The sequence below is a fragment of the Ooceraea biroi genome, chromosome 7, assembly GCF_003672135.1.
Source record: "Ooceraea biroi isolate clonal line C1 chromosome 7, Obir_v5.4, whole genome shotgun sequence".
In the NCBI taxonomy this organism is placed as follows: domain Eukaryota; kingdom Metazoa; phylum Arthropoda; class Insecta; order Hymenoptera; family Formicidae; genus Ooceraea; species Ooceraea biroi.
In genome coordinates, this window is record NC_039512.1 from 16,127,067 (window position 1) to 16,151,029 (window position 23,963).

At 38.8% G+C, this 23,963-nt stretch overlaps 1 protein-coding gene across 1 annotated transcript in view; it reads left to right on the plus strand.

Annotated features, from left to right (window-relative positions):
- LOC105275024 (G protein-coupled receptor kinase 2) overlaps positions 1-23,963 on the plus strand; it is a 34,376-nt gene that overhangs the window by 5,698 nt on the left and 4,715 nt on the right. Inside the window, exons 2-7 of the mRNA XM_026971389.1 lie at positions 7,368-9,249; positions 19,581-19,676; positions 20,555-20,912; positions 21,310-22,216; positions 22,687-22,824; positions 23,575-23,703. Of these exons, the coding sequence (XP_026827190.1) occupies positions 9,198-9,249; positions 19,581-19,676; positions 20,555-20,912; positions 21,310-22,216; positions 22,687-22,824; positions 23,575-23,703 (1,680 nt within the window). The 5' untranslated portion in view covers positions 7,368-9,197. The remainder of the gene's footprint in view (positions 1-7,367; positions 9,250-19,580; positions 19,677-20,554; positions 20,913-21,309; positions 22,217-22,686; positions 22,825-23,574; positions 23,704-23,963) is intronic.

The following is a 23,963-nucleotide window of genomic DNA, read 5'->3' on the forward strand; positions in this document are numbered from 1 at the left end:
TGTTACAAAATGATACGCTAAATATCACGAACATGAGTAAACAAATTGTTCTATACGTGAAATTAATTCTCTCTTAAAACTCTTCATTGCTTCCTGACAATTTTCTCAAAGATTAATTTTGCAATATACTTTGTAATTTAACTTAATTCATATTAAAAATGATTACTTAAAAAAGACTACATGATTATTAAAATTGTTTTTATTAGCTTAGCAGTTGGCCGAAACAGTCGAAGGCCACTTTTAACTGCTCAAATGCGAAACAGCAAAATCATCTTACCGATTAGACTCAGGAACGAGTGTGAATACATGAATACATTAATTCTTTACTATCTTAATCTTATATTCGATGTATGTCCCCCGTTTTATAACGCACAAAGCTAGATGGACTTCTGACAAACATGTAATGTTGATTTTCAAGTTGATTCCGTTCCGTCCAAACCGGATCCTTTGAAAGAGAGACATCACGCGAACGCAAGTATGATTTACAGTCTGAAAAAATATTAGTTTTCCGAGTTAGATGTACGTGTAACTGTTAGAGGCAACTGCGATTTAAAAAAACATTTACGATAGCAAGAGCTAAGCAAAATATTTGCGATTGATTTGAATCGCGACTTTATGGACTGCGATATTCGTAAAATTTAATTAAGTCGTGGATCCTGCTCCGAATTCACACGTGTACATCACTCTAAAAGCTCTTATCATGTAAAATACGCTGTAATACTGGATTGACAGTTGGAGATATCACATGTGTCAGTACGAGCAAACGGGAATGACGCGCGCGTCTCTTCTGCATCACTCCTCTCGAGGTCACGTACTCGGAGGCTGCCTGTACTCTTCCATTGACGATTTCGAGGATAGGAAGTATTTATTGATAGAAAATAACCGGTTTTTATGCGATTGCGTCAACACTTTTATTGGATTTTTATCGAAGATTGAACGATTAAGTATATCGAAACGAAAATTTAAATTTGGGAAGCAAACTAATGAACGATTATGCTAATTGCGGTCTTAATGCGGCACATGCCAATCTAATAAATTCAAATCTCAATCCTTGACGTATATAATTACAATAAACAAAGTAAATATACATATGTAATTTTACTTCTATAATAAATTCTAATTAATGTTAACGTAAAAACCCTTCGCACTTTCGGCGAAATTCTCGAGCTATTTACGACAGATAACAGAAACATGTAGATCGAGTTTGGCGTGTTTTGCTTTTTACAAAACAGAAGATTCGTTATTTCATATCTCATCGTGTATAACGCGAGGATGAAACACAATGCGCTATCGCAATACCCGTTGTCGCTCGCATCGGAGCGTGCAACTTTCGTCTAGCTTAAACTAATTTCGTAACGCTCGTTATACATTGAGCCCGTTGTACGTTTGTGGACCGAAAATAAAACAAGCTGTGCATCCCACACAACAATAGCGCGTTCATCCAAGGTTGCTTTATTATTATTTCTCGAGACGCTCCTTGTTCTCATAATGTAAAGACGTGTGAAACTGTAATCGATATCTTTGATAGTGTTATACGATTTTGCTGCTCCAATTGTTCGTTTAGCAAAATATTTTATCTACCCAATTATTTACCTAGAAAAATATTTGGATTTAGCTTGACCAGCTTGAATAATATAAACAAGTTTTTGATAAAACTGTGACTTGCGCTCGAAAGTTTAGTTACTTTATCAGAATATGATTAATGACGTGAACATTGCAATGAATTAAAATATTGACATCCCTTTTTATTGCATCAGCTTTATTCCATTCTATGCATGTAAATATGAAAAGTCTTCTTTAATAAATTTCGGAAACTAGGCTGATAATTTATCTCGGCGAATCGGTTCCGCTAAAATTTCAGGAAAAATTCATTTTCCGCGTTACAAATTACTAGCACGTTTCAAACCGGCGAGAGAAAAAGAGAGAGAAGACCGAGGTAATCCATAATTCGAACACGAGAAAGGACCCGGATATTGAAATATCGTGCGGAGTAAGGGCGGATTGTAAAAGCCCTCGGCTCGCGCGTTCCAATTTGAAGCTCGCCGATCGTAAACGTTTATTATTATCGTCTTCTGCGGAGAGCGCACGGCGGTTTCTTCCTGTCGACCAATAGCCATTTGCGCTGATACGACGGAATTGGATTTTCCATCCCCCTCGGACCCTTTACGTGCTCTCTCTTTCTCTCCCCCTTTTTCACATACATAGATACGCATCTACGTATACACGTCTATACATCACGACTTGCGTATATTACGCACATCACACACGCATGCAAGTGGTGTCCTGGATCAACTTACTTTTGAGATCCGCGAGTTCTTTGGTCAATCTGGAGTAGAGATTCTTTTGTAGAGACACCCTCGAAAATTTGATTTCACAATTTATACATATTACATGTTCAGTATTTAATTTTCTCGTATTTTATCTAATTTCTAAGTAAAATATATATATACTTAAACATATATTTATATCAAAATAAAATAAAAATCCACTGGCAATTGTCGAAGCTTTTACTAATCGTTAACAATTCTGAAGCAGTTTGCAAAAAGTTGAGTTTTGAGAAACTTCATTTTTGAATCGTTTGTGCACCAAGCTCCATCAGTGTCCAATGTTTTTGTACATTTGCGGAATCGCTTCAAATTAGAAGCTGAAGAATCTGCTGCTCAAAACAAATGCAATTGCTCTGGGACACCCTCTATACGGACACACGGACGCCCATATAATGCCTTATGATATCGTCAGTCACGTATAAACTGCATTACTGATTGACACAACGCGAACGCTTTTAATGCGTATCAACGTCGGCAGCGCGTATTGTTCCGCTGCGCCGTTATTGGCAATTTCTATTTCAATGTGTGTATGTATGTACGGCATATATCGCGACCGGCTATCGCTAAAGAGGGATGTGTGCGAGCGATGCGATTCGCCTCGTTCTGGATTTCAGCACGCCCGACGATTTCTAAGGCTGCGGACTTGTGCCTCCTTGTTCCTTGTTGTTTTTTTTCGTTCCTTCTTTCCGTTCGAGTCACTTTATCGCGTTCGCGGTCATCATTGCTGCATTCGAATTGATTTATCGTACCGAATGCATGCGTATCTCACGCTGATTTCAGCGTGCAAACGCATCGAGTCGAGAATCACTCCGTGATGCGAAGACGACTCTCTCTTTCTCTTTCTTGTCGATATTGCCAAGTAAAATGTATGCCAAATATTTGACGAGTAAAATAAGCACAGTGATGAATAATTACGTGCGGAAATGTAATTAAAAGAGAGTTGCCGAGCGAACGGTATCGAAAGGGAGTGCGCGATCGCGAATTAATAGACATTCTACGCTACGTGCTCGAGAATCCAGACACGCTCGATACACGTTCACGCATCGTGTCATCAATTTACAGTCGCGTATCGCGTATCTCGAACAATGGCATGAAAACCGCGTCGCATTCCAGAGTGTGCCAGCACGATGCGTCGCAAGTACTTGACGCTCATTGCCATCCGGAAACTGCTTCGCCGATCGCATATTTCCCAATATCATTTTTTTCGCGCGGTGCCGGGAAAATATTTATCTAGAGAGTGCGCCGTTTCGTTTCACGACGCAACACAATTTACGCGATAACGCATGTGTCTAAAAATAGTTTCTGAATAGAAACATAAATAATAAAGAGACAGAGAGAGAAAGAGAGAGAGCGCAACGATACATAATAAATGATACATAATAATAAAACACGATATTATGCTTACATGAAATATAAAATGTTAAGTAATGAAATATAAAATATAAAATGTATAACTGCGCTCGTATAAATATGCTCATGTAATCTGCGGTATTACTTCGGTTTACGCTAAAAAACTTTACTTAAGAAGTTTTACCGTAGCTTACAAGATTGACGTCGCTCTTTAAGACCGCTTGGTCTCGCCAAACTATCGTTAAAAGTTCCAATTTAAAAGCCCCGAGAATTTTATCTGCAGGTTTTTAAAAGAGTACAGATATATAAACAATAAGATGCAATGATACATTTCCACACAAAAAAATTACATAATAACAATAATAATACATTTATATAAAATACGAGCGTATAAATGGTGTGTGTGAAGCTGGCGTATCATTTCGCGGAAAATCATTAATTATTGAGAGTTCTGGCTCCCTTTTTAATAGTTCTAGAGTTCCTGATAGGTTAAACACATAGTTCTGGCCATTAAAGCGAAAAAATCGCATAGTGCAAAGTGAGACGCCAACTTCACGCAGCGTCTCACGTTGTCCTGCGACAGTTTCCGCCATAATTCCGGCTAGATTTTAAAAGATCTACAGTTCTACATGAGTTCTAGAAAGAGTTCTAGAGAAAAAAATTTTTTTTCATCTTTTTATAATTATTAAAGCTAAAAACTGTTTAAGGGAATGACGACTGGTTAATTTCAGAGAGTTCTGTGCTTTATGAAATATTTCTCGTGTAGTTCTGAACGTATTTAAGCGTATTCCAAAGAGTTCTTAATGCAAACATTAACAATTATTTAATAAAAAATTTTTATCGTCCGAGAAAGACGGATATACAGAGATATATGTGAGACGCTGGTTGATTTTCGAGAGTTCTGCTTATTCTAAAACAGTTCTCGTATAGTTCCGAACATGTACAATGCCTTTCCAAAGAGTTCTGACAGGAACAACGATTAGAAAATTTTTTTAAAAATTATTTCACCCGAAGAGTGGACGTTTTCGACTTTACCAGTGAGACGCTGGACGAAATGTCGGAGTTCTGGCTTTCCTAAAATACTTTTCGTATAGTTCCACACGTAATTATGAATTTCCTAAAGAGTGCTATGCACCAGCGACATTGCACAATTTTTTAAATACTTTTATAGTTCCGCACGTACTTATGATTTTCCTAGAGAGTGCTATGTATGAGAAGAGGTGTATAGAACTCTTTAGGAAATTCATAAGTACCTTCGGAACTATACGAAAAATATTTTAGGAAGCCAAAACTCCGACAGTTCGGCCAGCGTCTCACCCTTTTCTGTCTTAAAATGCAGTTTTCGAGCAGTTTTAATTTTTTTTAAATTATACAATGTCGCTGGTGCATAGAACTCTTTAGGAAATTCATAAGTACGTGCGGAACTATACGAAAAGTATTTTAGGAAAGCTAGAACTCCGACATTTCGGCCAGCGTCTCACCTTTTCTGTCTGAAAGTTCACTTTTCGAGCAGTTTTAATTTTTTTTTTTAATTGTGCAATGTCGCTGGTGCATAGCACCAGCTCTCTTCGGGTGAAATAATTTTTAAAAAATTTTCTACTCGTTCCTGTCAGAACTCTTTGGAAAGGCATTGCACATGTCCGGAACTATACGAGAACTGTTTTAGAATAAGCTCGAAAATCAACCAGCGTCTCACTGGTAAAGTCGAAAACGTCCACTCTTCGGGTGAAATCATTTTAAAAAATTTTCTAATCGTTGTTCCTGTCAGAACTCTTTGGAAAAGCATTGCACATGTCCGGAACTATACGAGAACTGTTTTAGAATAAGCAGAACTCTCGAAAATCGACCAGCGTCTCACATATATCTCCGTAGATACGTCTTTCTCGGACGATAAAAATTTTTTATTAAATAATTGTTAATGTTTGCATTAAGAACTCTTTGGAATACGCTTAAATACGTTCAGAACTACACGAGAAATATTTTAATCTTCACAGAACTCTCGAAAATCGACCAGCGTCTCACCCATATCTCTGTATATCCGTCTTTCTCGGACGATAAAAATTTTTTATTAAATAATTGTTAATGTTTGCGGTCAGAACTCTTTGGAATACGCTTAAATACGTTCAGAACTACACGAGAAATATTTTAATCTTCACAGAACTCTCGAAAATCGACCAGCGTCTTACCCATATCTCTGTATATCCGTCTTTCTCGGACGATAAAAATTTTTTATTAAATAATTGTTAATGTTTGCATTAAGAACTCTTTGGAAAATGGTTAAATATGTTCAGAACTACACGAGAAATATTTCATAAAGCACAGAACTCTCTGAAATTAACCAGTCGTCATTCCTTTAAACATTTTTTAGCTTTAATAATTATAAAAAGATGAAAAAAATTTTTTTTCTCTAGAACTCTTTCTAGAACTCATGTAGAACTGTAGATCTTTTAAAATCTAGCCGGAATTATGGCGGAAACTGTCGCAGGACAACGTGAGACGCTGCGTGAAGTTGGCATCTTACTTTGCACTATGCGATTTTTTCGCTTTAATGGCCAGAACTGTGTTTAACCTATCAGGAACTCTAGAACTATTAAAAACGGAGCCAGAACTCTCAATAATTAATGATTTTCCGCGAAATGATACGCCAGCTTCACACACACGTATAAATGCGCTCATGTATTATAATTCGCCTCATAATATTATCTCGATTTAATATACCTTGAGCAAACTTTAAAGCAAGAAGTTTACCGTAGTTTAACAGATCGGTGTCGTTTTTTAAGAGTGCTGGTCGTCGCGCAGTTAAAAGTTCCAATTTAGAAGCGTCGCGAGTTCTCTTTGCAGCTTGCGCCGCGTAGCTTCGGGCGATCCGCCGCGCGAGAATTAATCGAATCGGCTTCCAGCACGACTGACGCGATAGCGAGGGGATTAAAAGGGAGGAAAAAAAGTGTCTCGACGTCCGGCTCGCCAAGATAATTGGAAAGGGCGGCACGCGCGCGCGCGCTGTCTAGTTTGCGGCCGAGAGTCCATCTAATTCCGCGCTCTTAACCCGTGCATTTCCATCGCGTTTACGCGATTACGCAGAATTTATGTCCCCGCGGTGGTAGTGCAACTCGTGTTAAAAGCTTCGATATGATTACGTGGAAATGACGCCACGTGTACCGCGACGCTTATTAGATTACCGCCGGCTATCGCGTCAACGCGTGCGTTAAAAGCCGCGGCTCTATCTTTATTTTCCTCTCGGCTCCCTACTCCGATGCACCTGTCCGGTGCGTACGCATGATGTGCCAGGAACAGCGATGACGCCTGCACGACCGTCGGCGTTTCTGTAAGGAACACTTTCGAGAGATCTGTGTAATTCTCAAGAAAATATCTGTTACGAACATATAGATTGTTCGAACACGGATAGAATTTTGCCAGTGCCTATTTACAATTTTAATAAATGTTATATTAATGTATTTATTCTGGAAAGAAATTAAGACATCATATTTTTTAATGCATTTAATGCACATTTACGTTTATGCAAATATTCTTTTTCTATTAGTTTTCATTGTCTATTTAGTTTGAATGTGTGCGGGAGAGGTTGATATGATCCAAAAACGAATTCCCGTTACTTGCGTTGCCGTCCGAGTCTCAAACCTCAGGCACTTTCGCGGCCGACAAAAGACCAACCGAATTCCTGATTGTTTACAGGATGCGCGTGCACGGGAGCGAATCCGCGGGGCGGTGCGCGCGTGCAACAACGCGCCGATGAATCTGCGCCGCGCGGGTGCCGGCCGGGAACGCTGCGAGAAGAAATGAGATGCGCGAGGAGTGCCATTAGGAATCCGCTCTCGGCACATGTCATTCACCCCGCGTGCGCACCGTAGAAAGAAGAAGAGGAAGAAGAGGAAGAAACGGGAACCGCGCCACGGAAGAAGGGACGAGGCGAGGGAATTCGTGCGCACAAGATCGGCATTCCCGAGTAATTCAACGTCGCACGGATCCCGAGCGCAAGGTTTCGGCAACCCGCCGTTTACATCTTGCGCTTGCCAGCGTCAACGTCGACCGGGGAGAGACCAGTGAAAGGTACCTCGCTCTCACACGTGACCCCTCTCTCTCCCGAGAGTGCATCTCGGCGAACTCGCGAGGGATATTCTTCTTCGCGCGAAGTCACGTCGAAGCGACGCGCACGCTCGCAGTCTTCCCTTTCAGTAATGCCTCTCGAGCAACGTGTCGCGTATTTACACGTATTCCGCTACTAGAACTACTTTAAACTGCTACTTTAAGTACTTTAAACGCGAATTCAAGTCGTATCTTCGCTACTCTTTCCTGTACTTGTCATACACGACTCTATAACTGTGTTATAAGCAGAGGAAGAGAGAGACAATACAAATTCCGAATCCAAATGACTGTATCAGAAAATACGCCTGTTGATGCTTGTGCGGTCTGAAGCGAAATTGATGGGACGTTCGATTGAAGAAAACTCGACGAGGAGCATCCGCAGGGACCGATGATCGCAGCTGATCGTTAATTGCGGCTTGACGGTGAGGATGACCGCGCGGAATCCAGCGCTGCCGTGACGAGTGTCGATCACACGATCAACGCGGACGAGAGCCGAGCAATTTAATTCTTACGGACCCGATCGGAACTCATACGGACTCACACAAAGCCCTTTTCGTGACGCACTTCCTCGTACCAAGGCAGAGAGGATCCTGGACCGTTAACGGTTGATAAAACGGGATTCAACCTGGAACCGATCAGTCCCCGCCATCGACCTATAAACGCCTTGATTCTCTCAATCGAGACGCAGCAACGTCGCTTCCACGAGACACCTAAACTATCATTAATTAGTCTAATTACGAGCGAGGACGAAGGTGGAAGCTACTCACCGTCCTCCACGAGCCGAAGAGTCTGAGTCAAGTGCGCGGAGTCGTTTCCTTGAAGGAACTACTGGCCCACAAGGACGCCCGATTCTCCTGGGAATCGAGTCGACCGCGAACCAGTCGAATCGGCCCCGCCGTTTGCGATTGCAAGTTTCTCTCCCGAGTGGCCGCTCGAACGGTCGTGATAAACGCGACAAACTGCTCGTAAGTCCCGATAATTGCGAGCGTCGCCGTCGCCGTTGGGACGTTTCATTCTATCGATCGGCCCCTCGAACAGTAATCCGGCTAACAAAGTTGTGAAACCGAGCCAAGTCGCAATCAAGGCCCGACTCGCATCCAGGACTGAATCCAGGAACGTCGAGAGACGCACGGAATCTCGCGCTTGCACTGGTCCTCGGTGAAAGGGGACAGATCGTGGACCCTGGTGGTGTCCCAGGGCCGCAGATGGGAGCTGGTCTGCTAGAACCCGGCAGGGTGATCAACCCCGTGCAGCGAGAATCGCGACAACAGTCGGACGTGTTCCGCGCGATCGAGCTCGAGTTCGCCGTCGTCACCGTACCGTCCACCGCCGACGTCGGCTGCCGACGTCGTCGTCGACCACGAGGCCCCTTCTTCTCCCACCCGATTCGGTTGCGCAAATCCGATCAAGCTGGAATTGATGGAGTTGGAGAACATTGTGGCGAACACCGTGTACCTGAAAGCCAGAGAAGGTGAGTCTCACATTTTGCTCTCTTTGCTCGTCACCGTGTATTTTTCTCTCAGATTTCTTTCGTTTACTTATTTATTAAGGGAAAGAACATTATATACGCTTCGTTATATATATAATATATCGTTATATAATATAAAAATTTATGTAAATATTTATATATAGAGGAGAATCCCCTATTATGAAATATGCTCCTAATATGAGATAATGGGGTTTCTGCTAAACTAGTGAGCACCATCTGTTAGTTCCACCATGAACTTATTACTCTTGGTGTAAAATGTATTTAGTGAAAAATTCATTGTTCGTTATTGCGTTTAGCCTTTGCAAGAAAAAGTTTGTGAAATTGTGAACATGTCAAAGGAACTTGAGGTAAGTCTTTAAACCTTGTTTATTATATAATAAAGAAATGGTTGGCAATAAATTCAGTATGCAATGGTAGAGTAGAATCGTAGTAACAGGAAAATATGCAATTTGTTGAATTGCTTAATTGTAGAGGTTAGATTTCATGATCGCGGAACCGCTAGGCGTGTAGCTCGTATAATGAGATATTCAGGGTACTCTTAATATGAGATAATTATTGCTCGAATATGAAGATTATGTAGTGTAATAAAAAGAAAGAAAATACTACTTAAGGTTAAAGAAAAGTTAATACGAATTTATATTACGAAGTTTTGTGTATTTAATTTTTATAGAATCTGACTATGGAGGTTAGAGATACGAGGAAGCGTCGACAGTGGAATCGTGAAGATTTGGCGAAGGCTGTAGCAGCAGTATTTTTATAAAACTATCTAATAAAGTTTTTTAATTGCAATACTGATATATTTTGCACTTTTAACACTGATTTCTCGAGGTATCTTATATTAGGAGCAACTTTCTCGATCCTGCGTAAAGCTCTTTTTTCAAATTTTTTTAATTTTCAGAAAAACTAATATTTAAATTAGATTTTTCATTTGACCAACCTAAAGCTTATTAAATTCTCTTCAAGATAACGTATTACATTTTAAAATTCTGCCTATAGATTTCCTTACATTCGGCAAAATCGATATGGTATCTCATAATCGGGGACTTTCCTCTAGATATAATAATATATTAATTAATTAAATCAACAGTTTTGAGTATATTCAATAACAATTAAATATAACGAGGAAAATTAAAATAACGTAAAGTCTCACTTTTAACAAGGGTTTCGTAAATCGTTATCGTTAATCGAGAAAGTTTGCGTGCAATTTCGATGGAGAACACAGTCGTGGGAATAATTTTACGACGTGCAATAATCATCAGTTATACAACGTGTCACAAACAGTGATCAGGTGACGGTCGATTGGTGCAAAATGTAGTACAATTCTGGCGTTGTGCACGCATATACATAGCTTTCCCGGAACATCCTGTACAATATTATTACCAAGGGGGTTCAGGGCCTCAGGCTCGGCGCGGGCGACATTTATTACGCGCGTAAAGTCGTCCCGCAATTTTAGCCGCGAGATTAAGTATGCGGATTTAACGCGCGACATGCATTCGCAACTGTCGCCTTCGCGTTTAACGCGTTTCATATTGCTGTCATCGAGAAAATTAACCCTTAAACGCGCGTTACTCTCGATACTGCTCTCGGTTGAGCAACTTCGATCGACCATTCTTTCTCTTTTGCCGCGTACAATTTTGCAACCGCAGTACAAATGAAGAGAATAAATTCCACGTCTCTTTATCGCCTCTCTTCGCACAATTTATCCTAAATATAATATAATAATATTACATTAATAATATTATTCTAATTACATTATACTGCATAATTATAATATAATTATTCTAATTACGTTATACTATACATTAATAATGTGAGCATTTCTGCATACTTTCTCAATATTTCTGTTATATTTAATATAAACACAGTACGAGGAAATATTACTGTAATTCGAATAATGAAAGTTCTCGTTTCGCAATTTCGTTTTCACATGTTACGAGATTTATGTGAAAGAGCTCTATATCATGAAAATGACGAAAGAAACTTTGGAGGCTGACATTTTCTATTCATGGGACACAAGTTGGATCATTTCTAATGAAAAAATCCGTTGGAGACTTTTACAACATCTTTATGTGAAGAATGGTAATTTTGCAATTGTCATTATAGATATACGCCTAGACACGATGCACTAAATCATGAAGTGCCTATCGAGCACATGTTTTTTAAGGCGTTTCTGACGTCTGGTGACGAGGGGTGTCTGTGCCTTGTAATGTGCGCGTAAAACGATCGTGATGCTCGGCGTCGACAGCTTAAGCACCGTAACGCGAGCGATAGATCGAAGCAAAAAATCTTTACGGCGAGAGGCTCGTCTTTTTTTTCTTTTCACTCGGTCTGACGCGCGTTTTAGCACGTCTACGTCGTCATAGGCGCCGGTAGAACGCGAAATAAAATAAACGCTTCCTCTTATCTTGCTTCATCTTCATTCAGGATTGATTTGTGGAGTGACGTTAACCGGACACTTTCTGCTTGTTTTTGTTAGAGTGCTATGCGCCTCTAAATTTCCCAATCTCTGCGATTACTACGCATCGATCCGTAGGAACAAGTTCGAAATTACGCAATAAGGAACACGAGAAAAATATGCCAGGATGCGCAATAAAAGATTCGAGGAAAAAAACGAAAAATACAGAATAAAAAGTAAAAACAGAAAGATTTAAAATAAACTAGGATTGCATAAAGAATTAATTCAATAAGATTTGCGCTAACGCGGGCTTTCCAGCATAGGTACATCGCTCGGGAAAAACATTTGTGATTAATTACACGCCAGATGTTAATTCACACGAAGCACATTGATGTACATTTCGCAAGAGACGCTTCGTATTCAGAGTCGAGCATCCGTGGCGTCGCGACGCCCATGGCCACGCGGTCGAACGTTGGCAAACTAACGCGAAATTACGGTGTATATCACACGAGCGTACATACGAGCCGATATCCACATTATATCGTCGTATATTCGTTATTTAATTGATATAGTAGACGGGCCAACGCGCGCGAGGAAGAGGCAATTAAAATATCTCTGGCGTGATACGCCAAGCTCCATGAGCGCGTTCCAAAATCCCTCGCGATTACACTTTCTGCGTCCCTTTTTCTTTTATTCCTCTTTTCCAGGTGGTGCTATCGATTCTGACGATATCGAAACAATATTTATAGCCGTAAATGCAATAATGGAATGCACGCGAGAACTAATTTAAAATAGCATTGATCCCGAGGTCATCTCGTGTTTGCATTAATAGGTCCCACCGGGGTCTCCTTCCATTTAATTATTATTTAATGGTATAATTGGTGTCGAACTGCTCGCGAGGCACTGTTTTTATAAATAATATTGATCCTATCGGTTTCTGCAGATATATCCCTAGAAAGTAAAAAAGAAAAGTCAATTGTGATAATTAAAACATTAAATACTCTAAATATGCTATTGTACAATGTATTCAGTTAAAGAAAGGATAATGTATAATATATATATCATATTTATGCTATGCATATTTATGTATATTATACGTAATTAAATATTGTAATAATTATATTATCATTATCCTCCGATTTATAAAGGTATTTGAATTCCCGCCTATTTATAGAATAAAAATGATGAACTAATTCTGGTATCGAGTAAAAAGAATGTGTCCATAATATGATTTTCTGTAATATATTGGATTATTGTATCAAATTTTCGCTTTTTCTATTTTTTTAATGGTTCTTTTATTAGCATATACATGAACAGCTGCTAGACGATTAGTTTCCCTCACAATTAGTGGAGTTTTGCGATTATGCCAGAAATTTGAGCCGACAGAAATAGCTTCTCCCGTTCATCTCTGACACGTACACCACAAAGTAGCGATTCCGAGAGATTTTTGCGGGGACAAATGCCCGATTCGATTCTCTTGCCGTTTATTTTTAGTCTCGTTAGAGGGTGCAATGAACTTTCCCGCGCTGACAGGAAAACGTAATGTTTTACTTCTCGTTACGCCCTGCGAAGTATCCCACAGGATACGTCATATATAAATATAGGTATACTATGACTTTCCCACGTTTTCCTTTGCACGAAAAGTTATAGTTGGTCTTTCTTTCTAATTACAATATTCTCATTCACAATGAATATTTATTTCTTTGGAACATGCACAAAATTTGACAATTTCTCATTGTTTAAAATAATCGTAATAATAATTAAATAAATAAAGTAGTGTGTATTTACTGCTTATAAATTTCAAGAATACATTAATTTGTTTATTACTTTTTGTTTATTTTCAAGATTTTATTTCGGCGGAAGTCTAGGTGATTGAAAAGCTCGAGGAAGTATGGGAGTAAAATTTGCATAGGAATCACAGAGTTACGGTTTTCTTACTCGTGGCTAAGCTTAGTCGATCGTCGCAAATTGCGATCGACTGTAGCCGCTCCAATGGCGAGGGTTACCACCACCAACGACCGGTTCAATTAGTATATTACGAACGACGTCCTGTTGAAGAGTGCAGGCGCGCCGCGCACGTTGGTCGGAAAGTAGGTAAATGTGTTCGCGTGATAGCGAACCAACGATAGCTTGATATACCACGTCAATGGCCTTGTAATCGCATCGCCTTGATAAACTTCATAAATGAAAGCTTCGGGGAGGCTTGGCCGCCCGCGAATTACGTAAGTATACAGAAGCCAGTGGTTATTGTGGGGCTAACGGGTTAATTAGCGGTCACCCTCGTGCTCGCCGTGACGCGACGCAATTAGCAGCCACTCGATCGGGAAATGACTGCAATTAGTTTGTTGTACGCCAGCAGAAAAAGAAAACCTTTCCAACTTGTGAAATCCCAATTTGCCGCGCTTAGTTGTTTGTTGCCCGTCTTGTAACATCGTTTGCATTTGCGCACCAACGGCTGGAACGGCGTGTCGGCGGTGTTAATTCTGGATTAAGTCTGATGGACATGGATGGTTCTGTGTGCATGTGAAATTAGCAGCCCGAGTAATCAAAGTTCGATAGTTCTGATTAAAACTCTAAGTTTCTTTCAAAGAGCTCAAGGGATTAATCCCGTTGAAATCGCATTTAAAGGATGATCTACTAATCCCACATTAATTAGTCTGAACTGTTCTCAAAAACTTATGCACTTTTCTTCTGAGAATACTTCATGATTTTTTATGAAGATTTTTATGTTATTATTTAATTTTTATTTTATATCATATTTATTTTTACGAAACGAGAAACAGTAAAATGTCTTAAAATATAAAATATATCTTGAGATTAAATAGTCGACAGAGGTTAGTTAGAATTAATTACAATTTTCCTTGTGTATCCTTAGGAATTCCTGACAACCTGTTAAAGCAGAATTGTACTGATTTATCTCTGAATAAATTTTGGATGTTCTCCAAAATTACGGTTAAATTCACGGTGCAAGATATGATAGAAACGGCACGTTTTGTAGACGAAGCATGACGTCAAGTGAAACGATACCAAGACGGTAAATTATGTGACTGTCTCCGCGATTCCGCGAGCGGAAAGATGCGCTCCACAAGATGAATGTGGCGAGCGTGCTGGTACAATATAATCGAAAGTCACGTTTTTCGTCACGCTGCCAGAATGTCAATTATCATAATGATAGCAAAGAGACTTCGCAGTATGGTGCAATTATCATAAACGAAGTTGCAGCGATCATATCTGTCGTACGCTGATATAATGACACGCGACGGTGACGGCTCGTGAGAAAATTTCACGGCGAAGATCGTGGACTATCACGGATAAATTTCCCTGGAAATGACAACCGTTGTCTTGAATAAGGCATAATGACACTCGAGTACATTATTGTATTTTATCACGAAAGTTAATAAGAATTTAATAACGATCGACTGAACATCGTAATCATTTGTTACATAAGATAAACAACGACGTAGTGTGTCTCATTTTATTTATTATTATTTTCACCAGAAAGCTCTTTAAACTAAAGATTTAAGGGGTTACATACCTCCAGAATTTTCAAACAATCGATTTTTTTTATTACTGATTTTCATTCTTTATACTTTTAAAAATATAATAAAAAAAGAATTAGTGAAAAATTTCAATCCGTAACGAAGATATAACAATAAATATGACCGCGCGTCAGGAGGCGGGCCGCGGCGCAGGCTACCGCAAAGAAGCTCGAACAGCCCACAGATTACAGAAAACTGTACAAAATATAAAAATTATCGAGAAGGAAGGCACGCAATATGAAATTGGAATGGGAGAGTAAGCTCACTACAAAAATTAATATTTACACGATTTTTACTTCTCAAACTTTAAACGCGTTTTTCTCGAAACCAGTTTTTTTGACACGGTCGGCACGATAACTCGAAGAGTTTTCAATATTTTAAAAAATTTTTTGTTCTCAAATCTTCGTAATCGTTTTGTCTATAGTCTGTCGAGCCATTTTTTTGCAATTTTGTTTAATACAATGTTTATAAACAATTAAAGACCGAAATTTTTCATGAAAACATGAAGTTCAACTTTGACATGGCATAAATTGTTTATTTTTTTGAAATTAAAAAATCTGGCTCGACAGACTATAACTACAACATTACTTTACAAGAAATTTCTTGCATTTGTCAGATCCATCAATGTTACAAGAAGATATCATGCCGACTCTGAGGGGACATTTTTTCAGCAGCGATCCAATTAATGCCACAAAACTTCATTTTATTAATATTCAAAAATTTATTATTAAGTATTTTTTTTACACTTAAAGGACCAGTAAATCATATGCAATTCATATTTTACTTTATTATTTCATATATACCCCCTAAAAAAATTCTCCAAACATATCAATTTTTCGCCGCTATGGAGGTATGTAACCCCTTAAATTAAAAAACTTAGAACAAGCAGCTCTGCTATTTTAGCGTTCATTTTAAGGATGATTTTGCGGTGAGTCTTCCGCAGATTGTGCGCGTGTTGCAACACTTGCTCTGAATCTTCCAACTTTCGGTTATCCATCGGCTATTTTTTGTTTCCTTTTTTTTCTCTGTCACTTTCCGAGATTGCGAGATGCGAACGAGTGGCGGCTCTCTCGTTCTCGACACTTTATCTTTCTCCCTTACGCGATTCACTGAGCCGAATACGGCTTTTCATTCCACAGCACTACTGCACACCGATTGGATGGGATCAGCAACCGTACAGGGTGGTCCACTGTGAATAGAATAGAATAGTTGAATCTTGCTCTGAAAAGATACCAAATGAAATTTTCATATGGCTCGGCATTTCCTCAAATTTCGTTCCTATTTTTCATGATCGAATTTTCAATTCCCGCTATATCTTTTTCGATAATTAAGCTATTATCTTTAGAAGTATTATTGAAAGTTATGTTTTAATATTTTATCTATTTAAATATTTTGTATATTTAAAAAGCAAATAATTTAAAGCGAAAAATTTAGATATAAACATTGAAAAATTTAACGTGATTCTAAACCATATGTTTTTGTTTACGTTTCTTTACTTTACTTACGTTAAACAATTGTGACAGTAAGGTACAATATGGATGTTCGTTCTACTTGGTAAAATACAGCGTGCATTAGACAGGACCTCGTCCCACGTGATGTAATTTGCACTCATTGGAGCGCCATTCTTTTTTCATTTTCTTTCTTTTTCCTCTGTCGATGTGGAAGAGAAGGTGGAGCTACGCGACCCCCGACTTCCGCTCGTTGGGGATCGAACGAGCGGGTCCGTGCACGTCGACAAAGTACAGGGTGTTCCGAAGAGAGCGCAAACTGGCACCAGGAACTTTATTCGAGTCTCTTTAGTTTGGCTGTCTCGATTTCAACAACTTTATCCGAGGCTTGAGTCACTCAATTTTATCTATCATTGATATGAATGAAATGGATAAACAAGATGAGCTCATTGAGGGTTAATAAAACAGTATAATATTACTCTTTATTTATTCTTACATGTTTTACTTTCTTTTAATAAGTTTTATACAATTGATATCTTCATATTGATTGATTAAACAATAAAAGTAAAGTATATAGAATACAGCTAATTAACATTTATTATTTGAATTTTCTGCGTTTATTCTTTTTTTCCTGTTATTCATCACTTTTCAACGCGATGCAAAATGCATGGGCAAAAATGAAAAGTTTTTGCTCCGATATACAGTTATACAGTTCGCCATAAATCGACTTTCCGTCAGATAATCTATTATCTCTCAACACACACACACACAGCAGATATATAGTTTTCTTGAGATGACCTGTACGACGAGCTGTTCACGGAAGCGAAAAACTGGGACCGCGGACCATGCGTCTCGCACATCTCCCTCCGCTTTTCCGTGTCCCTTTCGTTTTTCCGCACGATCGATACCGTCGTCGTGCGGGGGATTTTGCGGGTTCCTTGCTGAAGGCTACGACGTCTTTTTGTCGCAACCAGAATCCGTTTAGCGCAAATGAATGTACGGAGAATTGAGAACCGTTATTTAATCTACTCTTTTCATTGCACATTGTTTGATTAATTTGCAGTTTTCATTACAACCTTGAGTATTTCTCAGATTAGACCTGACATTTAGACTCTCGTGAATAAAAATGTGCGCACAATTGCACTTTAAACCGAATAAACTGTTGTCATCTATTAAATTTGATTTGTGAAATTTTCTGAATCTTTATTAATTTCTAAAGCAACAGTTGTACAATTTTGCAAAATTACAAAATTATATAGAGCGTGAATTTTCTTTGGTTAAGAGGAATTATATTAATTAAAAAAATGCATAAATCAGAAAGCGCGCGTTAAAGTCTTGAATACTTCGCACTACAAAACTGAGCACTTATTTTTGCAGTTAATTTATCCGTGATAAATTCTGAAGTTTCTTTTTTCTCTAGTGATATTGAATATTGAGATTATTCGCGTCTCAGTAAGTATACCATAAATTATTATCGGCACATAACTGCGCGTGTCACCGCGTAAAAGCGACGTGCGTTTTTGCAATGCCTTATCTAATAATTGTGGCATTTATGTCGTTGATATTAATAAATTTCTATTTGCGCACATGATAGGTTTTCGCTTGTTGGTATCTTTATCGTGAATAATATTAATACCATCTTGCGTAATGCAATAAAATAAAATTTATGTTATAGAAAGCGTTGATTTACAAGCATGCAGCAATTTTACATTAATTTCACTTTGCAAACTACAAGATTCTGGAGTTTAATAGCTAATCAATTTTATTAAAGTTCATTATTTCAATATACTTTGCTTCGAGATTTATGTTTACTTTATATTTATGCTTTTATGATTATACTTTTCACATTACATTTTACTGATTATACTGTTAGCTATGAAAATATAGTAAAAGTGTTGGTTACTTTTTTTAAGATATTAAATTAGTAAAACTTCTCTAACTATACGTTTTTATGCAATCGATGGAACGAACATTTTCTAAATGGCGGAAAGAAGCACAGGAGCTGAACGCCAGATTACTGTATACATTTCCGGTGATGAATTATGAACGGCGAAGAGGAACAACTTTCTTCTCGTTTAACCGTTATCACGAGTTTCTCGACGTCGTTTCGAGTTCTACCAAGTACCAGGATAAATCTCGTAACGCTGATCCAATATCTGTCGTTATCCCTGTCTGAGTGAATTCCGTAACTTCCGGCACTTCTCAATCCAGTATTTCGTTGTCATTCCGCCATGAAGACGTCTTTACGAAGCATCTGCTCCAGAATCGAATACGCGTGAAAGTCACTGCGCAACATTTTTCAAATAGTATTTTATATTCTCCGAAGTGATTTTAAAGTGGATAAATTACAATTTATAATTTATGTATTTGCATTAAGACTTTAAAATTATAATTACCTTTAGTAGCATGTGATAAGAATATTTATTTGACTATATAATTTTACCAAAATACAATTCATTATGCGAAATGCGATTGATATTTTTGTAAATGTGTAACTCGGTATTGTGTGGCTGTATTATCAGATAAAAATTACAGCGGTAGAGAATAAAGCAAAATAATTTAATTTTTAAACCATCGTGATCTATTAATATGACATACACATGGTTGCACGCTGCGGATTACTGCACAAATTCCACTTGGATTCTCTCGATCTGTAATTAATGACAGCCAAACAAGTAAATCATGCGCATATTCGTTTTTAATCAACGTTCCGCATCGCAGATGAAAATCGAAGAATTCCCTTTTCTCCTTTGTATGGCAATGAAATTTTCAACGATAAAATTCGAAATAGCTTGCAACGATATAGAAAAATTCGGCAGCATAAAAAACAAATGAAATTACAAAAATGAAAATGAGGACTAAAATAAAACAAGGGTTTTAAGAGCTTGTTCATTATTTCTGCATTAATTGAAGTATGCATTCTTTGCACAGGTGGTGGTGACAGCAACAAGGGAAAGAGTAAGAAATGGCGGAAGATACTTCAGTTCCCACACATTTCCCAGTGCATCGGCCTAAAAGATAAACTAGGTAAGTCAATAATAATCGAGAAGAATAATTTTGAGCATTAGAAATCTTAGTAAAAATTGCTTGTAATATTTTGTGGTCACAATTTTCCGGACAATGTACTTCTCGTATAAAATTCGCTCAATGGCCTCGCGATTATTGAATCTCTCGAGCAACATGTGCACGTTATGTGGTTGTTGCAAAAAAAACTGCAAGGGGCAGGAAAACGAGACAATGCTTATTGCGTGTTCCGTTAACCTACTTTGATAACTCCCTCTCGACTTGAAGTAATTAAAACTTGCGGATAAATGCATCACTCTTACATCTATAAATGTCTACAAAGCCAACACAACAAGATATTCGAGAAATTATCATTTAATACCATTTAGAGATATTGCGTTATAAGTTATTAGTGACATTACAAAATCGTAATGTGTGAATTATCTTAATTTATTATTTTATAATAGAACATTTTTTTATTTACACGTTTTATTATAAATTATTACAATATTATAAAATTGCTAAGTTTTATACAAAACTTTATAGGTAAACCGAATGTGTTTTTATGAAATAGCAGGCTTATATTATTGAACAGGCGTTTAAAGAGTTAATTTCCAAACGGTATATAAGTTAATCTAAAGTTACTTTTGTTGGGCAAATGCTGGAATGTATCCAAAAATATATTTTCGCTTATTTGTGAAAAGAAAAAGAAAATCGAAATTCGCTTCTAAAGTAGCTTCTAAAAAGACTAATACTTATTACAATATTAAAAAACAGTTTTGAACAAACTAGATTTATATGTAACGTACATATTTATCTAATTTTTCGCCGACAATTCAGTATTATCAGGACTGAACCACAAGAATACGATGAATATGATGAATGTTCGCGATGTTGAACAGACATCAGGTACGGCTATGTCGTGGATCAGCAGCCGATCGGGCGGCTGCTATTCCGACAGTTCTGCCAGGACAAAAAGCCGGCCTACCACCGCTACAACTTATTCCTGGACGCAATTGAAAAGTACGAGATCGAATTGGATGAGAACCGCATCGAGCTGGCGAAGGAGCTGTTTGAACAGTACTTGAAGCGGGAGGGCTCGGAGGTGGTCGACATCCTGAATGATTCCCTGATTTCGCAGTGCGAGGAGCGACTCAGCACCGGCGGCAAGGAGCTCTTTCTCGAGGTGGCGCAGACCGTGAAAAACTTTCTCGCAGGCGAGCCATTCTCGGCCTTCCTCAGCAGTTTTTACTTCTACAGGTAAAAGAACGTTATAGATAGATTCTTATCCCAAAGAGTACCCTCGATGGCGATTATTGGCGTCTGAGAATTTCATGGAATTGATTGATTTGTGTAAATCAATCGATTGACGTAAAATCTTCAGAAATTTCTTATTTTCCTTATAATGAAAAAAATTCCTTATAATTCCTTATTATCTATTGTAGCGTCAATTAAGTTCATTCTTTAAGGCAAGATTCAAACTTTAGTTAATACTTTAATAATTTTGTTTAACAATAAAACTGTTTTTTTTTTTTAAATAAATTCGAATGAATTTAATTATTACTAGTAACATGATAATGGTTAATAATTCGATTATCTTTTTATTTAATACTCGACATCTTTTATGTTTTCAATGATAAGGCAATGTCTACTTCAGGTATCTCCAGTGGAAATGGTTGGAGGCGCAACCAGTGACGGGCAAGACTTTCCGGATGTACCGAGTACTGGGCAAAGGCGGCTTCGGCGAGGTATGCGCCTGCCAGGTACGCGCCACCGGTAAGATGTACGCGTGCAAGAAGCTGGAAAAGAAGCGGATCAAGAAGCGGAAGGGCGAGTCGATGGTGCTGATCGAGAAGAACATTCTGCAGAAGATCAACTCCAAGTTCGTCGTCTCTCTCGCGTACGCGTACCAAACGAAAGACGCGCTCTGCCTCGTGCTGACCATCATGAACGGTGGCGATCTCAAGTTCCACATTTACAATATGGGCGGTGAGCCGGGTTTCGACATAAATCGCGCCCGATTCTACGCGGCCGAGGTCGTGTGTGGTCTGGAGCACCTTCACCTTCAGGGTATCGTCTACAGGGACTGCAAACCAGAGAACATACTGCTGGATGATCACGGTCACGTGAGGATATCCGATCTCGGCCTCGCGGTGGAGATCACCGAGGGCGACATGGTACGCGGCAGAGTCGGCACGGTGGGCTACATGGCGCCCGAAGTGATCGACAACGAGAAGTACACCTTCTCGCCGGACTGGTTCAGTTTCGGTTGTTTGTTGTACGAGATGATCGAGGGCCAAGCGCCGTTCCGCGCCCGTAAGGAGAAGGTCAAGCGCGAAGAGGTTGACAGACGCGTGAAGGAGGACCAGGAGAGGTACTCGCCCAAGTTCAGCGAGGATGCGAAGAGCCTGTGTCAGCAGTTGCTGAAGAAGAGCCCGAAAACGCGGCTTGGCTGCAAGTGCGGCCGTCATGGTGCGAAAGAGGTGAAGCTGCACAGCTTTTTCCAGTGCTTGAACTGGAAGAGGGTCGAGGCCGGTATGTGGGAACCACCGTTTGTGCCGGATGTAAGTAGGTGTCATCCTCATCGATTGCCCCGTTCACGTCGAAACTCCGCGTTCTTCTTCTGTTGCTCAGACGCAACTCTTGCACGCGCGTTTTTCTATTTTGTTCGTTCATCTATTTACAGTCTGTATAAAATAACTTTGAACATTCTACGGAAGAGATGTGCTTAAGATTAATTTTGACAATTATATCAAACTAATAAACACTCATCAAATTTCAATTATTATTTAATTAAAGTATATATTCTGAGTTGCATCGTATAAGAAAGTGATATTTTTAATTATTAGTAAATATCGCAAATCGTTAAAAATCTTAACATTATAATATTATTTTTGTTTTATCATATTTTTTTGTAATTTGATATCTATTTGCGTGAATAATCAAATGTACACACATTTTTTAATATAATTAAATATAAAAATATATCTTTTAGGATAAAAAAATAATTAGTCGTCATATGTCATTTTTACAGCCTCGCGCGGTTTACGCTAAAGACGTTCTGGACATTGAACAGTTCTCCACGGTGAAAGGTGTCAATTTGGATGCCACAGACGACACCTTCTACAGCAAATTCAACACCGGCAGCGTGTCCATTCCATGGCAAAATGAGGTAAGACATCATCCTAGACACGTCACACATTCGTAATCACCAATTGTACAGGACACATTACGCCTCTCGGGGGCCTTTGACCCTAGAAATAATATTGATCCTCCGCGCCATCCGACAGACGACCACTTAACAGGATCTCCATTATAACGAGAATGTAAATCTCATTCTTCGACCGCCCACGCGCGTCTCAGGCGTTTGTATCGATGTATCGACAATGCTTCAACGCGTCGCTAATGCCTAAAAGCATCTATAGGGTACCATCCATTTTGATGTCAATAGGTTTCTTGAGCTGATTCTTTTCTCGAAGAAATTTCGACATGAAGATTACCAGTTTTACATCTTTGTAATTTATTGTTATTTAAACCTTTCAGTCGGTCATTGCAAAGCGGACGATGGAGTTTATTTAATGGCGCTTTGTAAGTTACGTTAAGTCAATTGGCCGGCTAGTGTTTGTTCCGCTCCTTGAAAATATTGTATGCATCGGAGCATCTGGAAAGCGGTATAAGCACTTAGATCACGAAATATGGCTCTCGTACAAAGTGTTTTCCTACGTCAGAGGCAGCGCGGGAGGCTCGTTATCACTGGCGTTATTCGGGTGGGTGTATTTAAAGCCGCGATGCTGCGTAGACGCGTTACGCACGAGCCACCTTTAGCTTCTCTGCCGACCTTAAATTACTTACTACGCGTTTCGCCGCCCGAGATCGTCAAACTGCAATCTTACGCACCCACCTTGCTTCTTTCTTCTTGCAGATGATAGAGACTGAGTGTTTTAAGGAGCTGAACGTATTAGGTCCTAACAACACGCCTACCCCAGACTTATTGATAAATCATCCGCCGCCCAATAATGAAGACAGAGGCTGCTTTCTCTTTCGAAGAAAGGTTATAACTTGTTCTAAGTTTCTCAAACTTATTTCATTCTGATGGATCCATTGCAATTTAGACTTAATTTTGAGCTGTATAAAAATATGAAAAGCGTTTAAAATATATCTAAGAAGGATTCGACTAGATTGTCTTTTAAAAACAGTCTTTAAAGAATATCTAAAATTTGAAGAATTTGAAGAATATCTTTTTAAAAATATTAAAGAACACTTGAAAACCTAGAATGTTTTTTAAACATCAGAATATTCACGTCACGTTGA